This window comes from Sapajus apella, unplaced genomic scaffold, assembly GCF_009761245.1.
Source record: "Sapajus apella isolate SASKATOON/1434 unplaced genomic scaffold, GSC_monkey_1.0 scaffold81, whole genome shotgun sequence".
Classification (NCBI taxonomy): domain Eukaryota; kingdom Metazoa; phylum Chordata; class Mammalia; order Primates; family Cebidae; genus Sapajus; species Sapajus apella.
In genome coordinates, this window is record NW_022437021.1 from 2,527,028 (window position 1) to 2,549,707 (window position 22,680).

The window sequence follows — 22,680 nt, forward strand, 5'->3', positions numbered from 1 at the left end:
TTTTTTTTTTTTTTTTTTTTTTTTTTTTGCTGCTACTATCATGGTCTGTTACTTGATTCTGGGCTCGGTGTGCTGTCACATAACATAGAGTTGTTGAAATGGCTGCAGATTCTATACCCTGTGAATTAAACATACAGGTAACAGTTTTGTGAGCAACGTTTTGGTAACACGGTGATGAGAGACATTGGAGCTATGTTTAGGGAGAGTGAGATAATGATCCCAGATATATAATTATTACTTTAAAAATTCTATTCCTTGTGACTACCTGTCTTCAGAAGTTTTTATTTCTTTGTTAATCTAGCTGTCCTTGCTATTTGGAAATGATGTTTTTGACCTCTTGTGGGTTGGACTTTTGGTTTGTTTTTCCCATTAATGATGATAGAATTGCATGGATTTAGCAACCCATAGGTTTCAAGTTTCATTTGTATCTAGTGGCATATGTTTGCAGAGGTAATGGATTTGCAGCCGTAGAAGATTGCAAAATCATGCGATACACAGAGAGGCCAGACCCTGTGACCTTGGCTTGATTAGCATGGCACTGTATGCATGTATATTTCAGAGATTATTATATCTTAGTGTTGTGGATTCTTAGTGTTTTTAAATTTGATTTTCAAAACTTGCTCTTAAGGAAAACAACGTGCTTTAAGCTTGTGGTTTGTGAGTACTGCCTAGGCATATGTGAGTGCAACATGTGTTAACTGTTAGTAATAGCCTCTGTGGGTATTGGAGCAGACCCCATCAGCATTATTTATATAGCTCATGTTTAGAAGAAGAACCTATAGCTTCGAATTCTCTGTGTCATGTGTTGTTTTTGAAATGAAACATAGGTGTAAATACTGCCCAAATCGCCTCTGTTGAGTTATTTGTTTTGCAAGTAACAAATGGGAAAGGGAAAGGCAAAGGGCACTGCTCTAAAATGTTGTGTGGGTGCCTGTAATTTAAACTGATGCTACAGAAAGGAAGTATTATTTTTACAAACAAAACATAGTGGCTTAGTCATTTTCCATTTCTAGATGATGAATGTGTCATACATCTGTATCATGTTTTTCTCAAAGTGAATGGCATATTATTCTTAAAGTGAAGCAGCCTTTACTGTGGAGTTGCCAAGGTAACTGACCAGCAAGTATGCAGTTCAGCAGATTGTTGAAAGGCAATTGAGTACACATGAATAAAGAAATGTGCTTGTCATCTTCAAACCCAGGAGGGCCATGGTAGATTGTGTCTTGGCTCTGTAGATCGCAGAAATATTTTTCGTAAAAGCAGAAACTGAGATGTTCTATGCAAGTTCTTGAAGGGAGATGATATGGAGTGGCAGGTACCCTTTCTTTAATGGTTCCACTTCAGGACATGTGGAGGGCAATGTAGAAAATGGAAATCATTTCAGTATTATTTAATATGAACAACCTTTCATTTTGCTTTGTAAGCTAGCTTTTAGCACCTTATAGCAGCAAATACTGAGGGAGACTATTTGTTTAGAATGTCAGTGAAGGATGATAATCTACAGGATGCTACCCTTTAAGTATTATATAGATTTAGTTCACTAATAGGAAAAAAATCTGTGTTTGCCTCTGCCATACTTTGTATTACAATGCACTCATCCATTCCATAGGCATTGATACAATTATTCAAATATACCAGACTCTCTTCTAGCTGCCGAGAAAATGGCAAGGTAAATAAAACTTAGTCCTATACTTTGAGGTATTTTTAATCTCTAGAAAGAATAATTTAGATAATTAGATAAACTCCAAAGAGATTCCTTTAGATTATTTGAAATGTTCTCTGCTTTGGATGTAGGATTGTGATCCAAAATTTAAACACTTTGATATAGAGTGAAATGACTTTTTAGCAGGAGTTCAAAACTCTCCCTGTTTGACTCTTCTTCCCAGTTTTGCCTCCCCCTACCTTAAATTTACCCGAGGATCCAGCATTACTGCCTTAATTCCCTTTCCTGAAAGGCCCCCACAGTATCCAGTATTGTATCTTAACATGTATGTTTACTGCTGAAATGCCCAAATTCCACATCTCTGAATTTCAGAATCCTACTACTGTAGTACTTTAAGAGCCATATTAGATTCCACTTCTTCCATAAATCTCTTCCAGATCTGTCCAACCTTAATTGCTCCTCCCGTATTTCCAGGTGTTGCCAAAGCAGTTTTACCTCTGGGATAATACAAAATTAGGTGGATGTTGGTCTCCCAAACCAGATGGTGAACTCCTAGAAAGCAGTGGCAGGGTCTCTTTCATCTTCATATTCCTCATGGCACCTCGCTTTCAGGGTACATTGTGGTATCAAACTGGTAAAAAAAAACAAAAGTGTAAAATTCCCATCTTTACTATTTTTCTGTGATTCATCCATTCTTGTTTTGGGGACTGGGATTATTCCTGTTGGTAAGTACATTGTTCTTGAGTAGAAGTTGGGTACTGTAAATGCCACAAGAAAAATCACTTATGAATACTAGTACAAAACAACTCAGGAAAGAATAGGTCTCTCTACATACCTAGTTTAAACATAGCTTGTAACTTCCTTCCCTCTGTTACTAGGCCTTTGAAGTTGTGTTTTTAGGCGTATAGCTGTAGAAACGCGAAGGGACAAGCCAAATATTTTAGCTCAGTTCCCCCTTTTTTGGCAGCCATCTACAGAACTGCAGGGATAAATTTTCATAGATAAAGAAACATTTTGTGGGAGTTTTTATTTTTGTGCTGAAAAATGTAGTGTCAGTGATCTTGCTATCCAAGGCTTTTAGTTAAGTTTTGAGCTTGGAGTGAGCAGCTTTGGGGTTCTTAAGGTTAATTATCATATTTACAAATCCACCAATGACTTGAAAGAACTGGCCTGATAGGGTTTATCTATCTAAAAATTACAGCCACTAGCCAATCAGGAAAATAAAAGCCCCAAAGAGATTGTAGAAGTGATGAGAGTAATGGCAATAATATGTTAGTGCAGAAGATGCTAGCAGAGCAAAAACAATAGGTGGAAACTAATCAAAACAATTGGCCATTTTAATGTACTCACATGATAAGTCTTAAGTAACTGGTAAATCATGAAATTTGCTTATTTCACTTAAATAAATAATTTGGCCTGAATTTTATTATGTAATTGTTATTGCTTATTTAGGATGCAGCATAATAGAATAGATTCTATTGTTTGAATTATTTAATATAAAGAGCAGGCAAAATTGAATAAATCATTTCTAAGAGAGATACGAGGAATGAATGCCCAGAAAAAGCACCCAATGCATTTTTGTAAGTATTCATGAAAGCCACATTACATGTATTGATAGTGTTAAATAGTCTGACATGTTTTGTCTGGAAAACAGTTAGTACAGTATGAACTCTTACTACTTAAAAATTACTCTATGTACTTTGCTTTAAAGAATATGAAAGAAGAAAAAAATCTGTAGCAATTATGTAGCTCGTCAGTTCTCATGATATATTTTGTTGATAATAACATCCAAGTAAAAAGAAATTATCAAAATGATATTATGGATGTCTTCATTATTTTGTCTATGTATGTGCCTAATTTTGTCTATATAGTGTTTGAAAAGGCTCTAAACACAAATCAGGGGAATTTTTTCCCATTTTGTCCTGAAATCACTTCCGTTTAAAACAATTGTTATTAACAGCTTCCTTGCATGTTGCTTCAGTTTTCCCAGAAATGTCTACATAGTGAGGACCCCTCTTTATAAACGGTGTAAGCTGAATTATCAAGGGCATATCTTATTATTTGTCTTTCTGTCACTTATCTTTCCTCTTTGTTTTCAGTGTACACTATTTTCTGCAAGGTACACTCCGATCGGAATGTATATCCATCAGCAGGTGTCCTCTTTGTTCATGTTTTGGAAAGAGAATATTTTAAGGGGGAATTTCCACCTTACCCCAAACCTGGTATGTTCTTTGTGAGGAAAAAAAAAGTAGTTAACTTACTAAATTTTTTGTTTAATTTGCATAATCCAGACAATGTGTGATAAAATATCATTAACATTATTTCAAATGGTCTGAATACGTGATAAATTGTAGGATATTTCTCATTTTAAGATTAGGAATTTAATTGCAGATGAAAATTTATTTTTGAATTTTAAATAAAGCATATTTCTGGATTTTCAGTCTTGAATGTTATGTCTCTGAAAAGCAATCTACCTATATTCACATGGAAATAATTATAGCTGTAAACTTATAATTTTCCATATTAAGACCTAGATTCTCACATAGCACACTGATTTTTGGAAAACTATACATATGCTGTAGAGGAGAATGAAAAATGGCTCTAGGTAAGAATTTTTAAAAAGCTTTTATAATAGGAGTTAATTTTGTATAACTTCATAATATTATGGAGATTAATTTTTCCTTTTAAGCGATACCAATTATGAAGTCTTATTTAATTCACTATTAGTTTAAATATGCTATTTTAAATGATCATAAATGTCATCAAATTAATGAAGATACACAAAGAATAGCAAGAGAAGACATATCATTATAACTCTTCCTTAAATATCAAATAAAAACGAATTTTTTGAAAATTATATTGTGTAAGAATATGTTTTTAGCATTAGAATTGATATAACTATTCTTTCTGAAGATTACATGATGAATACTGTACCTGAAAACTCTCTTACAGTATAGTTAGCCATATGCCTAATGGTATTCAAGAAGAAGAGGTAGTCTTTTCATCAATTATTTTTAAAAAATGTTTTCTTATGAGGCATCCCACGATTGCAAAACTATATGGCTCAACCTTTTGAGCAGTAGCTCTAACATTATGGAAGGAAAGCATGTAGTTAAGAGCATAGTTTCTGGAGTTAGCCAGGATTAAAATGCTATTACAGTTTCACCATTTAATATGACCATGGAGAAGTAACTTAATGTGGAAAATTACATATTCATTCCATCAATACAATTAGGGCTAATACTAGTAGTAGGTTCATAGGTATGTGTGAAAATAGATGAAATGGGGCTTGTAAAACATTTAACACAGGGCTAGGGATTTGCTAATAAATGATGCTGTTATTGCTTGTTATTAATAAATGCTGCCATTAGTACACTTGTTATGGATTTGTAACATCTTTTTCATCCTATTCTCCAGTGTTTTAAAATTGCATTATTTTTGTTTTGATGATACTTTTAAATTTTGGAATGTATTTAATTCTCATATGATGGTGTCCAGAGTTTCATGAATGGAGTATTTCTCAAAAGAATGAGTACATCAGCATGATTAGGGAATTTTCATGAAAGATAGTTGTCTCACTGGCAGAACTATCTCACTGTTAGGTGACCAAAAATATATGTCCAAGAAAATTGTATTAATCCACTTTCTTTGTTGCATCAGATTTTGAGACAAATAACCAAAAGGATTTTTTTTTTTTAACATGGAGCTCTGATCTAAATTCTCAGGTGGGTTTTGTTTGTGTGTATTTAGTTGGCTACAAATGTAAGTAAAGAATTTTAGAATGTTTTGATTGAAACTACCAAAGCAACATGTGTGAAAATAACTGTTATGTCTTAATTCTCTGTTTCTTATCTAGGTGAGATTAGTAATGATCCCATAACATTTAATACAAATTTAATGGGTTACCCAGACCGACCTGGATGGCTTCGATATATCCAAAGGACACCATATAGTGATGGAGTCCTATATGGGTCTCCAACAGCTGAAAATGTGGGAAAACCAACAATCATTGAGGTAATTTACACCTGGAAAGAGCAAAACTGTGTGTGTGTGTGTGTGTGTGTGTGTGTGTGTGTGTGTGTGTGTGTATTGTAATTTGAGTTTTAAGTGTTGAAATTAAAGTTCTCTGATCGTGGTTTTTAATATTTTGTGCATGGAAGCACAGTAGAAAACATTTGGAAATGTGCCATTCTTTTCTGTTTACCTATAAAGTTTTTGTCTCAGCTTTTATATTAAAAATGACAGTCTAAATTGGTGAAAAAATTATATTTAAAAGAAATAGTTATATGAATTCTATTTGAGAAAATAATTGTAGACTTGATATACTTATTTGCTCTGTATTTTGAATTGAAGTTTTATTTTCATTGAAACATAACCATTCAACAGACATCTTACATACCCCTACTATGTGCCAAGCATTGTCATAGGTGCTTAGGGATAGAATGATAAGTAACAGGTGAGTCTTGCCATGTCTTACCATTCAGGGGTTGGAGGACTGGGATGCAAACAACACTTAGCCAACACTATAATAACTGCTATAGTAAGAAGGTGCTGTTTGACACAGAGTTGTAAGAAGGTAAAGAATTTATTTCACAAAGTAGAAGGAGGGCCATCTTGGACAGAGGAAACAACATATCAAAATCTTGGAAGTATAAGAAAAGCCACATGGTCTCAGAGAACTATAAGTGTGGCTGGAATAAGATGTACCCCAGTAGGCAAATGATGGGAATGGGAGATGTTGATGTTGGTAGGGGCAGATCTTTGAGGGTTCTATAAGCCATCCTGATGTGTTTAGCCTTTATTCTAGAAGTGATGGTGATGTTACCATTCATCAGGTCTTCACCAGCACCTAGCATCATACCTGGGAGATATTAGAAATTAAAACAGCAACAACAAAACAGTTGTTACATTGAATCATTAGTGGGAATTCATATAATACTTAAAAAAATGAATGGATGTAAAAGCTAAAAGTGGTCCACTATTTATTGTACCCCCCGAAATAAGAATTATAATGTCAATTAATGACAGGAGAGTCCTACCATAGTTTTAGGTCTTGATGTCCTGAAAAACTTAGATTCTAATTTAACTGTCCAGTCCCATAAGGGTTTACTGGTGGTGACCAGGGCAACAGCATAGAAACTGCCAGTGGAATTGCTAGGAGCTTGTACAGGTCCCAGATGACACGTTGTCTATCAGTTACAAACTTTCAGAGGATTACATCCTATGGGTCTTTCCCCGACGTTTTAGTCAGCTGTGAACTGTGGATATGAACTTCCACATTGGCCACTAATTTGGAATTGAAGTTTGAATTAACTGTTCAGTGATTTCTATCTATAAATCTTATTCCTTAAGGCAGTGTAGCTATAAGATAGAAATGTACTTAGAAGAAGCAAGTTAGTTTGAACTATTGTCAAATTAATTTTTAAAAATATTCAGTAAAAGCTATAAAAGAAATACATAAATGCAGTTTACCACATTATCAGATTAAAGAAGGAGAAACAACATAATTGCCTTGATAGTTACGAAAAAGTGTTTACTACCTATTCATGATAAGAAAAAATAGCTCTTAGCAAACTAGGAATAGAAGTAAACTTCCTTAATTTGCCAGGTTTTACCAAAAGTAATAGCGAACATCATTGTTTATAGTAAAATGTTAGAGAAATTTCATTTAAATTCAGGAACAAAACAAGAATGACTCTGTCTGATAAATCTATTATAGAACATATTGGAAGTCTGAGCTAGTACAGTAAAGAAAGAAAAAGCAATTAAATCCATAAGGATTAAAAAGAAGAAATGGAAACCATCAATGATATAAATTGTCTGTAGAATATTAAGAATATTAAGAAAGGCTAGCAGTGAACTGTGGGATCAATATGTTGTTACATTTCTGTACATGAATAGCAAGTATTGAGAAAATACACGTTTTAAAAAATACTATTTTTAATAGCAGAAAAATGTTGAGGAACTAGGAATAAATCTTACAGAATATATGCCAGGTCTCAAGTCTAGGTAGATTAAGGATTACATGTAAAATGCAAAATTTTAAACAATTATATAAAATGTAGAAAAATCTCTTTCTGACCTCTAGATAGGGAAGGATTTCTTAAGACCTAAAAATTTTTATTTAAGAGAAAAAATTGATCAATTTAACTATATGAAATTTGTGAATGTCTGTTCATCAACCATTAAACCAGAGCATGATTTAAAATGACAAGTCACAAACTGGGAAAAGATATTTTCAATACATATAGCTGACTAAGAGTATCTAAAATGAAAACTGAATCCTGCAATTAAATAAGAAACAGATATTCACTAAAGAGGAGACACAAATGCCAATAAACTTAAGTAGCATACTCTTATGGGTAATGAAGAATATTCAGATTGAGATCACAATGAAAATTTTGCCATCAGTAAAATTTATTGCAGATGGATGTGGGAGTTGGCATCACGATTTTGGAAAGCAGTACTGAATATCTCATATAGTTGAGTGTCCCTGTACCTTATGATCTGGCAGTCCTACTTCTAGCAATATGCTCCAAAGAAGTACTTGTGAATGCCCTCCTGGAGACACATACAATCATGCTCATCAAGCAACATTTATATAGCACAACACTGGAAAGCCACAAAACAATAGAGATCCAAAAGTCTATCAGCAAGAGAATGCGTTAATCTTGGTCTATTCACAACAGTGAATGTTCAGAGAAACAATGAACTTAAGCTTGCCCAGCAATATGGATAAATGTTTTAAACACAATGTTTAATTTAAAAGAAAGTACTAGAAGACTACATATAATAGTTTGCCATTTTGGTAGAACTCAAAAACAAGCAAACTAAACTATATGCTTTAAGCATTCACGTAATTATAATAAAACTGTATTTTAAATAAATGGACTGTTAAACACCAAATCCAAAATGACTACTTCTGGTTGGGGAGAGGCAAGGGCTTAGGCTAGGAGAGGAACACATATACGGAGGTGGTTTCATAAGAGTTCATTATGAGTGCATTCATTATATACTTTAACATACAGTGTCGTGAATATGTATAAAAATATATTAAAACAATAAAAATGGAAGTTTACCATATATTTCATATAATGTAGTGATTTATCTGTAAATAGTTCATTTTTGCATTCATTTATAGTAACAGGAATGGTATTTTTAAATATTATTCTATTAAGTTAGTCAAGAATTTTCATATCTTAAATATATAATATTTAATCATATAAGTCTACTAATTCAGTAGATATTTATCTGAAAATTTAGATTTTAAGTGTCTAAAATAGATCGGCTCTATTTTAGAAATTGGGAAATCAAATATAAAGCAAGCACATATAGAAACACACATACTCTTCTGCTTTGAAGATTTCACGTAATCATTAGTAAAATATGAGAATATTACAGCAGTTAAGTGTCTCATTGGAAGTTATAGAAGGACTACATTTTGTTATAGCTGTTAAAATTAAGCATCAACTATAAAACCAGATAATAAAATTCTTCCTCCTGATAACGAAATATTCTTCACTCCCTTCAATAGTCTGCATTATTTAAAAATAAAGACATTTATTGGAATTTATGAAACTTATGATAATGAAATTTGTGATGATTAAGGGAAGGCTAGCCATAAAAATATTGCTATTAATTTGAAAACAACTATTTCTTTTTCCTGAGCTGAAGCTTCATGATACTGTAACAAATAGTAGAGGACTGATACTTTTTATTGAAAATGTGATTAAATTTTTTGCAGGGTAAACGTTTCAAAAGATGAAGTTCTTCAAAATGTATTTTGCATTTTTCATGTTTCATTTGAGCAAAAGTTCCTAGTTTGTTTAATGGCTAGTCTTAGTTTTAATGTTTGGTGTGAAATTAATTGATCATGTGTCCCAACAGATAGCAGCAAGGAAATAATTAAATTTCATGGAAATTTGACAAATCATGGAGAGGTTCTTTTAACTTTATGGAGTTATATGCCTTTCAAAATATATACCTTTTAAACATTGTTAAAGGTTTGGAATTATTTATTTCAAAATTCTTACTGTTCTAACTCAGTATTTTCAATAATTGCACCTTTCTTTTTTTGAGACTCATATGGGATGTATAAAAATCTTTGATACTTGTTTTAAAATGCGCAGGAATATTTATTTTTAGTTGAAGTCAGTTTTATCCTACTCTTTTGTGTCAGTGTCACCTCAAGCTGCAATCATTGCCAGAAGTTTAGTGCTGGGATTCTAAGACTTGGACACAATCATTTGGTTTTTTTTTTTTTTTTTTTTTGAGGTACTGCAGATGTGTCCAAATGATTTAATATCTGTTATAGAGTTAAATAGTCCTTAAGTTTTGAAGCCATATCCTGTTGTTGGCCTTTGCTTTGTGTGTTGTTTGTACTGGCTGTTTCTGAATTGACTTTGATGTAAATCTGTTGACTCTGCAAATGTTTACTAATATTTGACTGTTTGAAGGGATTGATTTGTGCTTTTGAGCATGTTCCATAACCTTTATGGACTATGATCCTTACTACTTTACTCCCATCATAAGTGAGATGTGATTTCCAAAGGGTTATTTATGACATTTTTTGACTGATCGGTGTGCAGTTTAGTACTAAATGCAAAAAACACACAGATGTGCTTGTTTTAAAGTGTACTTTCCATTATAATTCTTAAACTCCATTTAAAAGTACAAAAATATATTGTTTATGTTTTTTTGAAATCTTAGAACATCACCAGTAAGTAATTCATAATGGTTAATCCATTTACTAATGATGCATCTGCGTTGCTACCAGCGCTTAATGGCCTTCTATGAAAGAGCCATTCTGATTTTAACTTTTTGTTTCAGCACATTAAGTAGATCTGACTAATTATTTATTTTCCCATAATATTGCTAAAAGCTCTGAGCTCTCATTGCCCAGAGAAGGAATATATTGTAAGTATATCAACAAGTAATGAAAATGGAAAGAACAACAATTTGTTTTCATTTTAATCCTTAATGAATTTCATTTTACAAAGAATATTTCACTTCTTTAATACGGTTTTCCTTTTATAATAGATAACTGCCTACAATAGGCGCACCTTTGAGACTGCAAGGCATAATTTGATAATTAACATAATGTCTGCAGAAGGTAGGTATGAAAATTGTTGATGATCATTTCCTTATTTACAAGAAGTATTTCATTATGTTTTAAACTATGTAAAATGTAGTTAAGAATTTTAAAATGCCACATACCTATTATAACTGATGAAATAATAAGATGTAGAAAAGAAAACTAAGCAATGTCTAATTTGTTATAAAGTATCATGGTGTGTTATGATGGTGAAAAGCTCAGATAGGAAGCCAAACAGATAGGCCCCTTACTTCTCTAAGCCTTTTTCATCATCTTAAAATGGGATTAACAATAGCATTTCTCTCATAAGTATGGGGTAAGGATTCTACGAGTTAAGGCTTGAAATGTGTTTATCACAGAGCGGATCACAAAGTGCACAGTCAATAATTATTAGCTGTGTTGCAACACTACACTTTAGCCTAGGTTACAGAGCAAGACCCTGTCTCAAAAAAAAAAAATACTAGCTGGTTTTATTATTTTATTTAAAAATTTACTATAGGTAATAGTCTAAGTGTATGTGATAATACAGAGTTGCTGGAAAACAGAAATAAACTATAATTTAGGGCTATCATTATGACAATGTAACAGTTATATAAACTATAACAATTTCCTTCCTAAATAATTAATAATGTATTAGTAATTTGTAGAGTCTATCAGCAATTTAAAGTTTCAAAATCTCAAATTGAGTGATTTCCTAAGAATTTTGAAAGTTAGGGATAAGGAAGTATTCCAAGAATTTTACTCTCAAATATTTTGACCCTTTTTTATCAGTTGACTGGGAAAATACCACCAAATACTTTGTAGTTAATTTTTTTAACTTTTTTAAAATTTGAGATAGAGTCTTGCTCTTGTCACCCAGGCTGGAGTGCAATGGCGTGATCTTGGCTCACTGCAACTTTCACCTGCTGGGTTCAGGCAATTCTCCCTGCCTCAGCTTCTGGAGTAGGTGGGATTACAGGTGCCCATCACCACGCCTGGCTAATGTTTTATGTTTTTAGTAGAGACAGGGTTTCACCTTGTTGGCCAGGCTGGTCTCAAACTCCTGACCTTAGGTGATCCATCTGCCTTGGCCTCCCAACGTGCTGGGATTACAGACATGACCCATTGCGCCCAGCCTGTAGTTAAGATTTATAAATCACAGAATTATCCTCCCTATGTTAGACATCATTTATGACGATGACAGGAGGGAAACTGATTCAGAATTTTTTTCCTCTCAAAACAAGAAAACAATTGTGCATTCTTGATTGGGGAATTTTTGCTTCTATTTACTAGTGCAACTAAAAACAAATAAGCAAACAAGAAATTTTTTTTTTTTTTTTAGATGGAGTTTTGCTCTTGTTTCCCAGACTCCAGACTGGAGTTCAATGGCATGGTCTCAGCCACCACAACCTCCACCTCCCAGGTTCAAGCAATTATTCTGCCTCAGACTCCCAAGTAGCTGGGATTTCAGGCATGTGCTACCACGCCCAGCTAATTTTGTATTTTTAGTAGAGATGGGGTTTCTCCATGTTGGTCAGGCTGACCGTGAACTCCCGACCTCATGATCTGCCTGTCTTGCCTCCCAAAGTGCTGGAATTACAGGTGTGAGCCACCATGCCTGGCCAACACCAAACATTTTATCAGAACCTACTAATTTAAAATTCATAATAGTGTAGTCAAGGCTGAGTTAAAAATTACTTTTATAGCATATGAAAGAAAGAATTTCTGTAAGAGTAAACATACATATGGAGAGATTGCTTTAAGACTTAAACCCCTTTAAGTGAATGTTTTTCCCCAGGTGTTTACCAGTATCAATTGTAGACAGCAAATGTGCAAGTTTAAAATTTTAAATGACCTTCGTATATGAAAAGCAAGTCCAAGTGCCAGTTCTGTGGGCCTGGACAGAAGACTCCCTGTCCACTCTCCCACTCCCTGAAGGCTTTTGGTAGGTATTTATGTTTTTATCAGGGAGATTTTTGTTCTCGACTACAATGGTGATTGGATTCTTGCATACTATCTAAGCTGCCCCTGTAGAATTGGAATACTCTTAATGCGCAGAATAATTGAAGAGTTTCCTTCCTCCTTGCGAATTCATCATTATAGTTATAAAGTTATACTACAGTGGCTTTGGACCATCTCACCTCACCATTTGTGCACTCAAAGGGACTCAAAACTCTGTCAGGTGTGAGAGTCCCTGCAAACTGAAAGCTTAGTCTATAGTTTGAACTTCTTCCTTCTCAAATCTAGTGTCAGTGCTACAGATACATAGTACTCAAGGCATCTCAATATGTTGTTGACATATGGGGACCCATGGTCAAGTAGATACTAATACAAAACTGCTAGACAACTATAGGATTGGAAATTGGCAGCAGGGCTCTTCATCTAAATAAGGGATTTGGAAGGGTGCTAGTGAGAAGCAGTAGCAGACAGGTTTTAGAAGCCTCCACCTTTACCTCAGGCAGTGCTTGTTCCTCTGCTTTTTGTGTAGGGTTTGTGGCCCAAACCTATTTGAACCTCTGCACTAAAGTCCATCCATTTGTCCTTGCTGGTCTAGACAGAAATGTATATGTGCTGTAGGATGTACATCTTTGAGCATGGCCTACACTCATGTTATTTATCCCAGATAAGATTTGGGAGAAGAAATAACAAAAGTTGTATATCAGGGTAATCATGCTCTGTCCAACTCCCTGCCCAGCTGTCTCCTGTTCTGAGAGACCTAATGGGAAATTAGTCGTGTAGACTCACACAGCATGAAGCTCAAGGAGAGTACATAAAGTGATTCTCTAAATTGGGTTTGGTGCCTCTGAGGCCTGCCACCAATCTGTTGGCCTACTGTTCTCTTGGCCTCTGTGATTTCCAAATATAGCAGGCATGGGATTTCCCCAGAGTTAGAAAGCTGCTGTGACTCATCTCTGGGAGGCCTGGCAGCAGCTCTTGGATGGGTAGACAGCAGGCAGCTGCCCAGCTCAGAGCCTCTGAGGGGTGTGGTGGCAACCACAGGCTTTGCAGCGGATCTTAGAAAAGGAGCCATGAAGCGTGGTTACATGGAACAGGAAAAGTCAGATAACATTTCTCCAAAATGTAACGCTGATCATAAGAAAAAAGTTTTACATACTTTTTAAGAAAACTGGATGTAAAAACATTGAATGAAATGAATAGATTTTAGACTTCTGGCATATTCAAAATCTGTATTTGATATTATTTATAAATATTTACTGCCAAGAAACTTCTTCCTAACGTATTTCTGCATGACTGTTTCTAGGTATGTGGCTAACTGTAGCATGATTAAGCTATTAATTATCTGTATAAAACAGGAAATATATCTGTATAAAACAGGAAATTTATTTGCATAAATGAGAATAAATATATTTTAGATTGCAGATGGGCTATACATTAAGCAAATCTAACAAAATTGTAAGCAGAACATGTGACAATATAGAAGATAAGTAGAGAACTTTCTATGATTGGGTCTTGAAAACTAAATCTTTAGAATGTGATGACCACACTCTAGGAAACTCTGTTGAAAATTCTGAAGTCATAGTTTCTTCCCTGACTTCATCTCTGGCATCAGATGTCCTTTAATATCAAAGACGCTACATAAGAAATAAGTTAATTAAGATTTCAAGTACTTAATGTAATTTTTATTTTTTGTTCATTAAATTGAAGTGGAATATTTTACAGATACATGAATTTTATTGAAATAAATGAGAGGATATACGTAGTGTAATTACTACTGGGGACTTTAAATCTGTGTAGCATCCAGAAACATTTCCTTGTCCTTTTAAAGTACAAATTCAGATAATCAACCTTTTCATATTATTATAATAAGAGCTAATGTTTAATATTTTATAATCTCCTACTATGTGTTGGGAGCTCTGCTGAGCACTTTATATATGTAGTCTGTTTTAGCATAGATAAAAATCATATAAGGTAAGTTCACATTATGAGATAATCTTCTGGACCTCTCTAAAGATAAGCTTTCACATATGAAAGCATAGAGAAAAATATAAGCAGCTACTCACCATCTTGTTGTGAGAATTAAAATTTGTAATTCACCTAAGTCCCCTAGCTTGGCCTGCCTCATAGTAAATATATTTAAAAAATTAACCTTTATTCTTACAGAAATATTATTAAATAAACAGAAAGCTATTCTTTATCTTAGGAATGTTCTCTATTTGAATATAAAGTGATGATTTGTAATTGAATAGTAGCATTTGAGTTACAAATTATATTTTTTTACAGTTTCTTATATTGATAATCTGAATTTGACAAGGGGTTGTTCAACAATGTTAATTGTGGGCTGGGTACAGGTACAGTGGCTCATGCCTGTAATCCCAGCTCTTTGGGAGACTGAGGCAAGTGGATCGCAAGTTGGAGACCAGCCTGTCCAATATGGTGAAACCCCAACTCTACTAAAAAATACGAAAGTTACCTGGGCATGGTGGTGCACGCCTGTAGTCCCAGCTACTCGGGAGGCTGAGGCAGGGGAATTACTTGAACCCAGGAGGTGGAGGTTGCAGCGAGCTGAGATCACACCACTGTACTCTAGCCTGGGTGACAGAGTGAGACTGCATCTCAAAAAAAAAAAAAAGTTAATTATGAAATATTGAGAGGGAAATTTTGATGACACATTGGGGAAGAAAAAACATTAAATCTCCAACAATGTAAAGTGGAATTACATGAGAACTTTATACTTGTTCTAGAGTATTTAATTATAGTGTGATTAAAAACTGAAATTGTTCTGTTTTTAGAATTCTTATTGATATATAATTGATATTTATTTCAGAAAAAAGCAGTATTTTGGCATGCTCCCCAAAAGATCAGTAATGTAAATTTAAAGTACAAATTTAGCTTTTCTTATTTCTTTTGGCCAAATTCTAGAATTATAAATTGCCCTGATGAGCCTCTGGTGAGCCTTGGGTTTTATTATATTGTAGATAAATTTCTGTGTCTGATGTCTGTTATGTTTTTAGATACATCCTCTGTTATACAGAAAGCCTTTAAAGTCTGTATTAATATTACTCCCTGGTGCCAGGATTATGACAGAATTCAACCCATCGCAATTTGTTCGTTTCCCTTTTAAAAGACTGCCTCACTAAAGATATGTATATCCTTTTTCACCAAAATTAGACTTCCCATTGCCATATCAAGCAGAATTCTTCATTAAGAATATGAATGTAGAAGAAATGTTGGCCAGTGAGGTTCTTGGAGACTTTCTTGGGGCAGTGAAAAATGTGTGGCAGCCGGAGAGACTCAACGCCATAAACATCACATCGGCCCTAGACAGGGGTGGCAGGGTGCCACTTCCCATTAACGACCTGAAGGAGGGGTAAGCAGACCTTTATCTCATTGCCTTCAATATAAATTTTTAAATATGGTAATCTTATCGAACTGCTTATAGATGGAAGATGGCCTAATTGCATTTTTCTTTTTAATAAGAAATAGATATTGTAAAGATATGAGCGTACTAGTAATTTTCTATATTGACAAAGATGTTGCATTAATGATTCTTTGTATCTCAAGTTTCTGGTCTCGGAAATCTAATTGTAGATGAGGATCAGCATCATAACTTATAGCACTAAGTCTTTTGTACCTTCTATAAAGAAGCTGATTATTTAGGGCCACCAATTTCAAAGGAAATGGATGTCCCAGTTATTAGCCGCAGAGGGATGCGCAGACTGCTGTAACTTTATTCTAGGAAACTATTTCTTCGTCTTTAACATTCTTTCCACCATGTGTTGGTGACTGATGGCTGGGGTGGATTTGAAACCCATTCCTGTGACACAAAGGCCCAAAGCCTGACCTTGTCACTCACAAGCTGGGTGACACTGGGCAAACCCTGAACTCCTCTGTGCCTCAACTTCCTCATCCCATCCTGTAGAGATTATATTCTTCCTCAGAGTTGTTACAATGATTAAGTGAGATAATGTATTTGAAAGAGATTTTGTCAGTTCTCAAGCCGTGCAGATAGAAAGCATGACTTCTGTCCTTGTGGAGATCAAGAAACAATCCTGCCTGGGTAAAGTTATTATCAAGACAAACTTTGATTTTTAATTTTTAATCTGTAGGTTGAGGCAGGTTTGCTTTTTCTCTCTCAATCCTATAAAAGTACAGTCTGTGGAATAAATCACATTTTGCATAGCATATTTCCCTTTCAACTTCTCCTTAACCCATAATCCTGGAAACACTATTATACAGGTGATATCTGGAATTAGCTAGAATATCTGGGTCAGGAAGAATTAAATTTAAGGATAGCTCTAAAGGAGAACTATGTTGGAAATAAGGGAAAATATGACAAATAAACATGGATGCAGTCTGTGGGAGTAGGTAAAAGTCAAATGGGGAAAAGCAGTAAGCTATAAAATCCAACTTAAAAATTTCAGAATTAAATTTTATCTTCTTTATATAGCAATGGATTTTCGAGTCAGTCAAGCATACCTAGAAGTCCTTTGAGGAAAATAGTTGCTTTACTTCTTGTCTATGTGCTGGTTGGCTCTCCATATGAAAACATAATTCTAGAGTTTAAATTTTCACTTCATAGTTACAACATGGTTCTCTTTCCTATAAAGTAATTAAAGTAGAACTGTGGAATGAGATGAATGGGGGTATCTTCTCTAAAGGCATTCTCCAAATATGGAGGTTTTTAAACAGTTTTCTTAAGGTAGTGTGTTCCACAATTGTTAAAACAATGACCAAAAAAATGTTGGAGGAAACAGCACAAAAACATTGCTAGAGTTTTTCATTGTTGTGCTTTATTCTGGTCTCACTTTTTCTCCATTTAGTAGTGCAGGTCCCACTTGTTGAGGTACTTTTAGAACCTGAACTAAACTAAATTGAACCAAGCAACTTCCTAAACCAAACTGTGACCTAAAGCACTGCTTTCCAACTATGTCTAGCCTGAGAATTGCCAATAGAACATTACTAAAAATATAGATAGGTTCCTGGCCTTTGATTCCCTCTAGAGACTGACTCTTTGAGCCTAGGGCTGGGCCTGAGCATGTAAGTCTATATTAAGAACAGAATTTTTGTCCTATAAGTACTTGTTTGAGAATTCAATCACTAACTGACTGACCCCCAGCACCTGCTAGAGGGTGGCACATGCTGTCACATATTTGAGAGAATCAGTCCTGTGGCATTTATTTGGACTCTTGTCTCAGATCGGTTCCCAACTAGAAATGCTTTCCATGAGTTTTAATTTAATGTTAAGCCTTAACCTTTATAAAATATTCATACGAGGAATCTTTTAAAATAGAATTTCTATAAATTGTACACAATGCCAACTCTATTACTTCAGTATCCCTATGCAAACACTCATAAAATAAAATCCTACTTGAGTTATAATTCGAAAAGAAAAGTTTGTCCCTGCAAATGATTTTGCATGTTTTCTTTAGATGTTATATAATAGCATGGCAATAGAAACAATTTTTTAGCCCTGTTGCCTTAAATTTAGAAATAAATCCAATGCTTAACTAGTACTTTCTTTCCTTTTTAATGGTGTATATTATGATTTTTAATTCACTTTCTGTCTTTGTATTTTCTTTTGAAAATATCAGATTCTATAAATCCTTTAAAAATGAAATATTGAAAAGATCAAGAAGTAGGGTAAGAGATAGCAAAGGAATTATATCCCTTTTAAAATATTTTTAAAAAATATATTCATACACTTCAGAAGTATTAACTAAGCACCTAATAAATGTGTTCTGTTTAATACTTAGCATAAATTTTAGTCCCAGATTTAAATTTAAAAAAAGATCTCGATGAAATGATTTCCTAAACAGCAGATAACCAAGAGTAGCCCTCATTAGTAGATTCTCAGAGTAAATCTGCTACCCTTCTATTGCCTGAAGTGTCATTAAATGTCCATCCCCAAGAGCCCAACCTGCAGCATCTTGACTCCTCATCCTTCTTGATGAGCATTTGTTTTTTATTCTCTGCAGAACTCACTGTCAGCTTTCAAACTTCTAAATCAAACAGAAAATGATTATAAAGATTTACTTCAAAGTACGTAAGCTCCTGCAAAGGAAGGCTGAGCCCTTTGAAAAGATTCATTTTCACTTGCCAGACCCATAACCCCAGGGTAACTGTGCTGTCTCTGGGCATGGTCTTGGTGCTACTTTTGCTCCTGATGCTGAGCCAGAGGCTAAGGACTCATGGTTGTATTTAGCCTGGGATAAAGCTGGTGGAAAGAAGAGCAGGTTCGTATTTCATTCCAGGCATGTCATGGCTGCCAACTACAGGCGAGTGATGTAGTGTAAATGGTGGCTATGAAGGGAATGATGGGGTGTGAGGATTAAAGAATATACTCACTTTTCCTAAGAGATTGTCAAACCTACCACTATTTCCTCTGATTACCAAAGCATGTGGATCTAGCCTCAATCAACAACAGAGAATCCTAGCTTATTCTCTAGACCATCTCACAAAGTACTCCCTCTGATTGTCTGCTTTTTGCTGTATGTCAGAGGCCTCAGTGAGAAGTTATACTTGAGGAAAAGAATGAAAGTCAATGGCTGCCCAATATTGGTCTGATGGAAAGTCATGATCCTGGGCCAATTTCAATAGAGTTCTGAAATTGTCTCCATCTATGGTAACTTACAGAATTGCCCTTTATTCTTAAATGATGTCCCTTTTGTAATTTTGGAACAAATATCCTTTCTTTTATTGAATAGTGGTGATACAGGAATTTTCGAAAGTGCCTTTAATGAACTAAAATTGAAAACCTTTATGAGTCCATTTTTATAACAAAAAGCAAATGAAGTCAATGCAACTATATGTTTAATATCTACTCTTCTGTCATTTTTTCTTTCATAGTTTAAGGTTTATTCAGTATTTTTTTAAATGGGAGAATATTTTATTAGTTTCTGGAGTAGAGTGATTTTAAAAACACAATCTAGGTTGCAATCTACTGGGAGTAGGCAAATAATCAGATAATTAATATCAGTACCACAGTTGTGGTTTTAAGTACCACAATTGAGGCATCACAGAGAGAGCTCCTCTCTCACTATAGGGCTATGCCTGGAAAAGGTTTATAAAGGAGATGAAGCCTGATCTGAGTTGAAAATATGAGTATAAATTAGCCTTCTGAGAAAAAGAGAAATGGGAATGCTGCATGGGTAGGGGCTTGGGCAAGTCCCTTAAGTAGAGAGAGCATGGTGGATTCAGAAATCTACTTAGTGTGGAAATGGAGAAAGAGATCCAGAAGTGAGTTATGAAAGGGGCAAAGACCAGACCATCTTAAGACCTTGTCTTCTGGGAAAAGTTATTTGGATTTTATCCTAAAGCATTAGGGACCTGTGCAGCAAATGACTGATACTTAAGTTTTTGTTTTAGAGCGATCACACTTGTAGAATAAGGAAGACTGAAAGGAGGAAACGCTGTGTGGATATAGGTGCTGGGATTTTAGGGGACCCAATAGCATCCATTTTCCCCTGCCAGAGAAACATGAACAAGAGGAACATGAACACAAAAAAAAATTCTTTTAGAATTTAGTGCCACTAAAATATTTGGGTCTCTAAGGAATAGTCATGCTTTCCCCTCTCTAATGATGAGAACTGTGACATTTGCTGTTTGTGTTTTTTTCTTTAATTTCAATTTGGGTACAAGAAAATTCAGTGCCAAATGCAGTGCTCTGGTTTGCAACAGAATTATTAGTCCTGTCAAGTTTTCAATGTTTTCCTAATTTTGAGTTACTTTTTCATTTTTTATATGTGTTTTGCTATAATCACATGCATCTTTCATTCTTTATTTTTCGTCTTATTTTTGATTGATTAATTGCAGATATGTACATTAATAAAAGGGGTGGGGGAAAAGGCAGGAAGTGCAGTGCTGCTGCTTTTGAGAGCTCAGCAGTTTCCAGGCAACACATAATATATATGGACACATTTTTCTCTAAACTGTCTTTTTTCTTCTATAAACATAAAATAACAAAATATATTCATTAATTGGACAATTAGGAAAAAATACAATCATCAGATCCATTTATTTGGCTATTGCTAAAAGGCAGAATTTTGACTGACATTATTTACCATTACTTGTTTCTTTACATTATAAATCTAAAGGCCTCAATAAATGCATTTTACCTCAAAGAAGGGAAATTCAGTTGTTCAAATTGGAAGAAAAAATTCTTCACAAGAAACAACTCTTTCTAGTGTACTCCAGTCCCTAATATTTTGAAGTACCAGATTTTGTTAGCATTCATTGAGAGCCTTGTACTTGATAATAGCCTCCTGTTTCATCTGTTTACACACATTTGAAATTTTGAAAACATGCGCTCGGGTCATAAAGATAAAGATCATTCTCATTTCACTTCATACAAATTTTAAATTTTGACATATCAAAAACTAGCTGAAAGAAAAACAGATTATGAAAAACATAATTTTAGAATGTGTAGTGTAGTTATTATTATTACACATGAACTCAGACAATTACATATTTTAAAAAGCTAGCATGTTTAAACTTAGTGATTCTATAAAAGAAGCCAAAAATTTACTTTTTAAAAAAAGTGTATTAAAAAATTTGTTATGAGATAAATTAAACTATATTATGAAACAAATCCAATATCTACTGCTTTTGAGCATGACATTTGTGTTCTGTTTGTTTTTAAACTGGTATAATGCTTTTCATTCATGCATTCATTTAACCAATAGGCTACCTGAGGACAGTGGCAAAGACTGGGTTCAAGGAGAATCACTAAGGGACTGTTCCTTTACTCCCTGTGGAAGGTGATGGTGACTAGACCTACAGTTGTAGCTGTGGGATAAAACAAAGTGGACAGGTGTGTATGAGAGTTATTTCAGGGTAAATGTCAGAGACTGATGATGGATTGAATATATGGAGAGAAGGAGAAGAGTCAAAGATGATGGTGCTTGAGTTCATGACTTGAGCATTTGGGGATGTCAATCACTGAGAGAGAAGATAAAAGGAGGAACAGGTGGAGGTGGGGTGGGGTAATGATGAGCTCAGTTTGGAATGTATTAAGTTTGAAAAGCTTATGGATTATCCAAGTAGAGATGAAAGTAATTTAACAGTATGTATGAACTGTCATAAAAATGTGTCCACTTCTAGACCTTTCTTTTAGGATAGTCACATTAAAGAATTTGCAATATTATTTATAACATCAAAAAATTGGAAGCAACTTAGTTTTCCAATTCTGAAATAATTGTGGAATAAACCATGTGCACTTAAAAAATTATATTGCCGGGCGCGGTGGCTCAAGCCTGTAATCCCAGCACTTTGGGAGGCCGAGGCGGGTGGATCACGAGGTCAAGAGATCGAGACCATCCTGGTCAACATGGTGAAACCCCGTCTCTACCAAAAATACAAAAAATTAGCTGGGCATGGTGGCGCATGTAATCCCAGCTACTCAGGAGGCTGAGGCAGGAGAATTGCCTGAACCCAGGAGACGGAGGTTGCGGTGAGCCGAGATCGCGCCATTGCACTCCAGCCTGGGTAACAAGAGCGAAACTCCGTCTCAAAAAAAAAAAAAAAAAATTATATTACCATAAAGCTATAATTACAAAGACTACAATGTGGAATATGCTTATGATGCAGTAAGTGAAAATGCAGGATAAAAATTATATTTTAGAGATTATTGTGATTAGATTAAAATATATGCATTTGAAAAAATATTCTGCAAGGTACATTGGAAAATGAAAATAGTTTTCTTGGCAATGTAAATGAGTTTTGTTTTTATATCTCACATTTTCTGTAATGTTTTTATATTGCTTTTATAATTTAAGGAAAAAAAGCTTCAAATATGTAATGTTTTTATATTGCTTTTATAATTTAAGAAAAAAACATACATGGGCATGAAAATTTCTTATGCCCATTTATATTATCTTGAAAGGAATTAATTTAAAATCTTACTAATTGCAAATGCAAATCAATGTCTTACCTAAGCAAAAGGGCCATTAACAGTTATAGAAAATGTTCATTTTGTCTCTGTGCT

At 34.4% G+C, this 22,680-nt stretch overlaps 1 protein-coding gene across 12 annotated transcripts in view; it reads left to right on the forward strand.

Annotated features, from left to right (window-relative positions):
- Nucleotides 1-22,680, forward strand: part of SGCE (sarcoglycan epsilon) — a 69,751-nt gene that overhangs the window by 23,064 nt on the left and 24,007 nt on the right. For 8 of the 12 annotated variants that reach the window (XM_032252930.1, XM_032252932.1, XM_032252931.1 and 5 more), the window contains 4 exons: nucleotides 3,763-3,885; nucleotides 5,520-5,677; nucleotides 10,703-10,775; nucleotides 15,867-16,065. In XM_032252930.1, the coding sequence (XP_032108821.1) occupies nucleotides 3,763-3,885; nucleotides 5,520-5,677; nucleotides 10,703-10,775; nucleotides 15,867-16,065 (553 nt within the window). The remainder of the gene's footprint in view (nucleotides 1-3,762; nucleotides 3,886-5,519; nucleotides 5,678-10,702; nucleotides 10,776-15,866; nucleotides 16,066-22,680) is intronic. The other 4 variants (XM_032252934.1, XM_032252935.1, XM_032252938.1 and 1 more) reach the window with 1 other exon arrangement.